The sequence below is a fragment of the Sinocyclocheilus rhinocerous genome, unplaced genomic scaffold (genome assembly GCF_001515625.1).
Source record: "Sinocyclocheilus rhinocerous isolate Xijiao unplaced genomic scaffold, SAMN03320098_v1.1 scaffold910, whole genome shotgun sequence".
NCBI lineage: Eukaryota > Metazoa > Chordata > Actinopteri > Cypriniformes > Cyprinidae > Sinocyclocheilus > Sinocyclocheilus rhinocerous.
Genome location: NW_015667266.1, coordinates 59,796 through 67,802, shown reverse-complemented (window position 1 = coordinate 67,802; position 8,007 = coordinate 59,796). Strand labels below are relative to the sequence as shown.

The following is an 8,007-nucleotide window of genomic DNA, read 5'->3' as shown; positions in this document are numbered from 1 at the left end:
ATCCTCAGGATCTTTTGAGGAGCGTTTGTTTCCAGAAGCTTTACTTTCACTGTTCCTCAGCGGAGGAATGATCTTCACAAGCCTCCAGAACATCTCACATCTTCTGAGGAGCCTTTATTTCTTCAGCTCTCAGTCAGCATTGCATTATATGTTTGGCTCATTTGAATCTCATCATATTATTGGCGATATAGAGCGACGACTGGTATTTAGATCATTTTATGTCAGTATCTGCTGAACTGTCATAAAGATCTCATTGATTTACATAACAAGCATCAGAATTTCATCATATAAATATCAGCATCTGCAACAAATTGCATATTTTTGCTCAGTTTGAGTCTCTGAAGTTTTTTTCTTTTCTTTCTTTTTTGTACATATTCTCACAGTATCATAATATTTGAGCCACAAAAGCCAGATGGATCAAATATGATACTCAACAAAATGCAAACACATGCAAACATTATTTAAAGTTTCAAAAAACTCTCTTCTCTGACTGTTATTTCATAGGGTTAAGAAACATGATAGGTATATGAAAATGTTCTCGGCCAAAGCTAAGAAAATCTAACTGTTCACAATGAGAAAACGAGGCGATGTGAAGTCATGTCGATGAACAGAACGATAACGCAGTGCTGTAGAAGCTCACCGCCGCACTTTGAAGGTAATGGCTGATGTTTTACACAAGACAAATGGCTGTGGGATCATCAAGCAACATCGAGTGCGTTCGCCACTCTTCACGCTCCTTAAAAACCTGGTTAAAACACTTGTAAATATTCAATACCTGCCTATCTCCATCAAGACCTGGATTTCTCCTGCAGCCTAATGCAATTCAATGACCTACATTCTTGCGCAGAGTTGCCTTGGAAACAAAGTTCTCCAGGCTGTTTTTTTTCCCTCTGTTACCGGAGATACGGCAGATCAATCGAGTGAATCCTCCGAGGCAGAGACAGGAAACGCTCCGCCGCACAATCTCCACTGAGAAAAGCCACTAGTGTCCCAGTTAGTACTTGAATACACAATTATTCCTCAGTTGCTGCATGGTGAATTGAACTCGGACTCTTACGGCGTTAGACTTATCGATCAAGCATTTACAAGCACTGCAGAAACTTTAGCACACGTATCGATACCACCGTTACACATACATTAGCTTTTGCAATTAGATTTGCTCATTTTGGCCACAAGAACATGTTCATTAGCAGAACATAAGCAGAGAATGAATTAGAAATTGGGTAGCTGACGTCCTGCGATGTGACATACTCTTTTATGTAATTATGCATGCAGTTTTTCAGTATGAACTTATATTAATCAAGAGCCTACTGGGGATATTTGTACTTCAAAATATGCATATTTTTTCACACCGCAGGAGCATTTAAAATTAAAAGCTGTCATCTAATGAAAGCCATATGGTGATAAACTTTTTCCTATTTTTCTTATCTGTATAAATTGAAAATATTAATAGAAGTAGTTAATGAACATGAGATAAAAAATTAAATAAAATGAGCTCAATGAGAAAATTATTTTATTATACACTTTTGTATACTAACTTTTAGAAACGTCTGTAGTGTACAAAAGTTTGGGACTGGTATGATTTTTAAAAAAATTCAATGATTAATTAATGATCAAAAATACAGTAAAAAACAGTAAAATTGTGAAATATTATTACAATTTAAAATAGCTGTTTTCTATGTGGATATCTGTTAAACTGTAATTTATTTCTGTGATGCGCAGCTGAATTTTCAGCATCATTACTCCAGCCTTCAGTGTCACATGATCTTCAGAAATCATTCTAATATGCTGATTTATTGCTCAAAAAATTTCTGATTATCAATGTTGAAAACAGTTGTGCTGCACAATATTTCTGTGGAAACCGTGATACATTTTATTTTTCAGGATTCACAGATGAACAGAAAGTTCAAAAGAACAGCATTTATTTGAAATAGAAATCTTTTGTAACATTATAAATGTTTTACTGTCAATTTTGATCAATTTAATCCTCACTGAATAAAAGTATTAATTTCTTAAAAAGAAAAAACATGTTTGAATGGTATTGTAAATGATTTGTTCTACAAGTCATTTGCAAAACAGATTTAATGTCGTGTAATATTGACAATTTGACTCACTGATGCATTTTATTTGCTTAAAAGTCTTAAAAGTGATATTAATTATTAACCACGTTATGGATATGAGACTTATAGGTTTCTGTACTGGAGTTGTAAGTCAAACAGTGATTTGTGCTTTTCCATGTACGACGTTGGAAATGATGACTTTCTGAATTGAATAGAGTGAAGCTTATTTTTTCTACTGGGTCAAATGGACACGTCAACAGATCAATATGAGTTCAGAAATCATTTTCACGGCTTAATTTCTCGCGGTCGCTGGAATATCAGTTTTGTGAGGGATGTTATACTGAAGGTCAGATATTGTCAAGGGTTCAGCAGGTCAAAACATCTGAAGCTATTTAATAATGAACTTTCATAGTGATATTTCTATACTTGCCAACAGATGAAAAAAATTTAACTTGTTGATGCTGAGCAGCAAACTTCCTAGAAACAGTAAATCACGTCTGGCACCACACAATTGGTTTTTAGGTTTATTTTTAAAAATCTATTCTATTAACAATATTTTAAAAGTAACACTATTGGCACAGGTTTATTATAGTTAACTAAAACTAAAACCATTAAAAAAACACTTACTAAGAGAACACTGATCTAGTGATTAATTTTGTAAGATTTAGATTTTTTTTAATGACCATAGAGTGTTGCTTTATTTTATATATCACCAGCAAAATCATCAGGGTTAGTATAGTTATGCATATGGTTAGTATAGTGTAACTAAAACTAGTATAGTTAACTAAAACCATGAAAATAAATAAATGAAAAAAAAGTAATTTGGAAAAAATGCATGTGATATATAATACATTTAAATTACATTTAATTTAAAATAAAATATCAAAAACTTATTTTAGAAAGTTGCCATTTCTGTCTTTAATTTTCAACATTTCATTTTCATTTAGTTTAACTTGATGTATTGAAATAACAAACTAAATCTTAAATTAAAATTATATGAACATATTTAAAAAACTAACTAATAAAAATAAAAAAACAACAGCAAAATTACTAAAACCTTCAAATTAATTTTAAAACAGAATATACAAAAATTAAAACTAATTCAAATATTTAAAAAAAAATCTCAATACTAAGACAGCACTGATTTGGCAATTAATTTTGTAAAATGTCTTTCTAACGACCATAGTGTGCCAGCAAAATCCTCATGAATATATCATGAATTTAATATAATTTAATAAAGTTTAATCTAGTAGATTAGATTCTATTACAACTACTCTTGACATATTGCAGTCAATGTCGTGTTGCTTTCATATACGAGGCTTAAAGAACAAAACCAATTAACCAAAGAGACTTCATAACACTTGACAGTGTTTTTCATCTGATTATATTACAACCTGCACCATAAAATCCCAAACGTGTCATATGAGCTCAAGCACGGCGAGAGCTCGGATCGAGAATTCACTCACGAAATGATGGAGAGTTACAGAGCGGAGGACAGCAGATGAATAAATCATTGGTTAGACGTTACGCAAGACAGAAATGAGCAGGACGCCACGAAAAACACTGCAAAGATGGAGAGATTACAGAGAGAAAGACGCCTGACGTGGCAGATGGTTCGGTGGGAGCATTTTTCTGTTTTATTCTCCACCCTTTAAATTCAGACCAGAATCTCTGAGTGCAGAAATCAATACGGCTAAACAAGCATGAAAGAGCATCCAGACCTGACCTATGTAGATCAAACACCGCTTTATTCCTGCGCGTCCCTTCAGCTTTATTGCCACAATTTATAGGACAATTAGGTTGCTCCTACAAGCGTCTAATTTTCCGCAGTGTTACTTCAGCTCAAAATTGGTCCGGAGCGCACAAAGCTATTACTGTGAGATTTCCACGGCCCTCGATTATGAGGAATCAGAGAGAGGAAAATCTCTATCTGCATTGTGTTGTTGAGAGTCCAATAAGAAATACATGGCAGAGATCAAGGATTGGGGCTGATTTTCTGAAGCTTGTTTCTATTGGACTCGCAAGAAAAGGTGAGGAAAAGCTTTAATTAGCTGCAGGAGGATTGAGAGGGTCAGGAACCTCGGCGCACTCTCCTGCTTTCGGATGAAAAGCTTACTTTAATGCATGTTCTTATTGTGAATGATTCAAGAGTGCATGTTTTTCTCAAGTGAAGTCTTCTGATTTTTTCATCCAGTGGTAATTGGGTTGTTTCTGAAAAGAGTTTCATTGCCAGCTTTTGTCATCAATACCTCAGATTTTTCAGCCAATTTTTAACCGTCTAATTGGTTCACCATGGATCAAATTAAATTCTGCCTCACATCATTTGATTTTTAAATATTCCATTTCACTTGGAAATACGTCACACTGAGGAAATAAGAGCCTCCATTTTTTAAGATATAAATGTATGGTTTATTTCTTTGTAGACTGTATTTATTTATTTATTTATTTACTTAGACATCTCTAAATGGTTATTTATTTTAGATTAATTCTCCATTGATTTTGAGTGAGATTAAAAATGTAAATATTTTTGTTTAATTTTTTTGTTTTTAATGAACATTTTTACAAGAAGTAACTGAAATACACAATATTGACTAATATTGGATATTTAAGAGCCTTGATTTAAGATATAAATTTATTATTTAATTTAATGTAGACTTTATTTATTTATTTATTTGTTGACATCTAAATGTTAATATATGTCAGTTTTCATTTAAATGTATTTAAAATTTACTTGTAGTAATTTTGTTACTAAATAATGTACTTATAATATAACATAATGTACTTATGCCATTTTTATTATTAGTTTTTATTAGGTAAAATTAAATTAGGTTTAATTTAATTTTAGTTTGGAAATAAAAATAGTTTTATTTTCATTTCAGTTTTTCATTTTATATTTTAAGTTTAAGTATAATTTTTGTAATTTTGTTGTGTGATTTTGCCATTTTTAATTTTGTTTATTTACAGTTATTTACAATTTGGGTTTAATTTATTTTCATTTCAGTTTTAGTTTAGAAATAAAACATCATTTTTATTTTAGTTTTTATTTGATATTTTGAGTTTTCATTTCAATTTTAGTTTATTTTTAGTAATTTTGTTATGAGCTTTTGCCATTTGTATTTTATTTATTTAATTACTATTTAGGTTTACTTTCTTTTCATTTCAATTTTAGTTTAGAAATAAAACTAGATTTATTTTTATTTAGTTTTCTATATTTTGAATTTTCATTTCAGTTTAGATTTTTTTTTTTTTTGTTTTGTTTTTTGTAGTGTGCTTTTATTGTTTTTATTTTTACTTTATATTTAAAAAATTGTGTTGGAATGTGTATGACAACTAACTGAAATTGTATGCATATATAAAAAATGTTTTAATAGTTTCAGTAATTTTAGTTTTAGTTGTAGTAGAAAATAAAGTTAGTTCTAGTAAGTTAGAAATAGAATGTGTTATGTGTGCTGTTTTATATTAAATGCTTAAGTGTGTGTGTGTTGTGTTTCTGCAGGTTTAGGTAGCTGATGAATCATGGAGAGGCTGGTGTTTTACGTGCTGGTGTTCGGCGCGCTGGTGAAGGCTCAGCATTGCCCGGGCCGCTGCATCTGTCAGACCATCTCGCCCACGCTCACGCTCCTCTGTGCCAAAACCGGAATGCTGTTCGTGCCGACGAGCATCGACCGCAAGACCGTGGAGCTCCGGCTGACAGACAACTTCATCACCGCCGTCCGCCGAAAAGACTTCTTGAACATGACGAGCCTGGTGCATCTCACGCTGTCCCGCAACACCATCAGCCAGATCGCGCCGCACGCTTTTGTGGGTCTGAAGGCCTTGAGAGCGTTGCACATGGACGGGAACCGGCTGACGGTCATCAACAGCGACCAGCTGCAGGGATTGATCAACCTGAGGCACCTGATCCTGGGCAATAATCAGATTCACCACATCGAACTGTCCTCCTTTGACGAGTTCGTCTCCACCATCGAGGACCTGGATTTGTCCTACAACAACCTGAGGACGTTACCATGGGAAGCCATCGCCAGGATGACCAACATTAACACCTTAACGCTGGACCACAATCTGATCGACCACATCTGCGTCGGGACCTTCACGCTCCTCACCAAGCTGGTGCGACTGGACATGACGTCCAACCGTCTGCAGACGCTGCCGCCGGACACGCTGTTCCAGCAGGCGCAGGTCCTGTCCGACCCCAAAGCCTCCAGCTCCTCCAAACTGACGGTGAGCTTCGGGGGAAACCCGCTGCACTGTAACTGCGAGCTGCTCTGGCTGCGGCGCCTGACGAGGGAGGACGACCTGGAGACCTGCGCTTCTCCTGAACTCCTGATGGACAGGTACTTCTGGTCCATTCAGGAGGAGGAGTTCATCTGCGAGCCACCGCTCATCACCAAACACCAGGTCAGCAAACACGACTGCATGAAAATAATTCCATAAAAAATCAGTTTCTATAAAAATATTTACTATAAAAAATTATATAGGCTGTTTTTTTTTTGTTTGTTTGTTTGTTTGTTTGTTTGTTTTAAATAACACAAATAAAAAAAATGAAATATACTTGCCAGCAACCCTCCAAAATAAAAGCTTTCTGATTTGTTGATCTGAAAATGTTGATAAGTAAATAAATGTAAATATTAGCATTGTATTTTTAAGTATACTATAAAATATTGTATTTTATTTACATTTTTTATTTTAAAATATAACAGTATTATCCAACTTTATTATTTTGTTTATTATTTATAAAAAAATTAATAAAGTGCAATAATACTATTATTAATTATTTTATTTTTTTATAGTTATATTTAATGGGTCACGCTATGTGCAGTGTGAGCACCAAACCAAATCTCCAGGTGCTCTCATGAGAGAGAGAGAGAGAGAGAGAGAGAGAGAGAGAGATCTCTGCTATGTGCTGCCTGTTTCAGAGTGAAATGCAAAACTGTTGACATTTCAGTCACTGACGCGCTTTACTTGGCAGAGCTAAAATCAGTTTTAGCGCTGCCAAGTGAAGCACGTCAGTGACTGAATGAAATGTCAACAGTGCATAATGCATATACTTATTTGCCGGCAACCCGCCAAAATAAAAGCTCGCTGATTTTGGTTTTGAAAATGTTGAAAAAAATTATTTAAAAAAAAAAGTTAATATTAGCATTGTATTTTTACGTGTACTATAAAATAACTTTTTATTTAATACTCACATTTTATTTTAAAATATAATAATATCATCACACTTTATTTATTATTATTATTTTTTTTTTTAAATAAAGTGCACTAATACTATTATTACCATTTTATTTTTATAGCTATATTTAATGGGGTCCCACTATGTGCAGTGTGAGCACCAAACCAAATCTCCAGGTGCTCTCATGAGAGAGAGAGAGAGAGAGAGAGAGAGAGAGAGAGAATAATCAGAAATGTTTCTTGAGCAGCATATTAGAATGATTTGTGTGAATATATTAAAAGTAAATATATTTATTTAAATATATAAAAATATATTTAGTATAAAAATTGAGATACTATTACTTTTATTAATAATTTGAATTAGATTTATTTTTGTATTTTTTATTTTAATTTTAGTTAACATTTTAGTAGGGCTGGACCAGAATATTCGATTATTCGAATATTCGTTCGGTGGGTTGGCATTCGATTTTAAATTTTGAGATTCGAATATTTTTATTCTTTTTTTCCAACACCTGGCATCCCCCGCGAAACGGTTCTCATTCGCGCTTGAATATGAATCGCATGAGTGAACGTCATGAACGTCATGATTCAGTTCATCTGGAAGAGAAGACAAAAATGCCAAAGACCTCAGCTGTGTGGGAGCACTTTAAATTGAGTGAGGACAAGACAAAGACAGTGTGCCAAATATGCGATTTGAAACTGGCCTACCACAACAGCACATCAAGTTTGAAAAATCACCTGAGTTCTGTAAGTAGTACGCCTATAGTATATTGTT

The 8,007-nt window shown here is 33.7% G+C and overlaps 1 protein-coding gene across 1 annotated transcript in view; it reads left to right on the top strand.

Moving 5' to 3' along the window:
* LOC107733400 (leucine-rich repeat and fibronectin type III domain-containing protein 1) overlaps positions 1-8,007 on the top strand; it is a 143,277-nt gene that overhangs the window by 131,835 nt on the left and 3,435 nt on the right. Inside the window, exon 3 of the mRNA XM_016545002.1 lies at positions 5,557-6,458. Within this exon, the coding sequence (XP_016400488.1) occupies positions 5,577-6,458 (882 nt within the window). The 5' untranslated portion in view covers positions 5,557-5,576. The remainder of the gene's footprint in view (positions 1-5,556; positions 6,459-8,007) is intronic.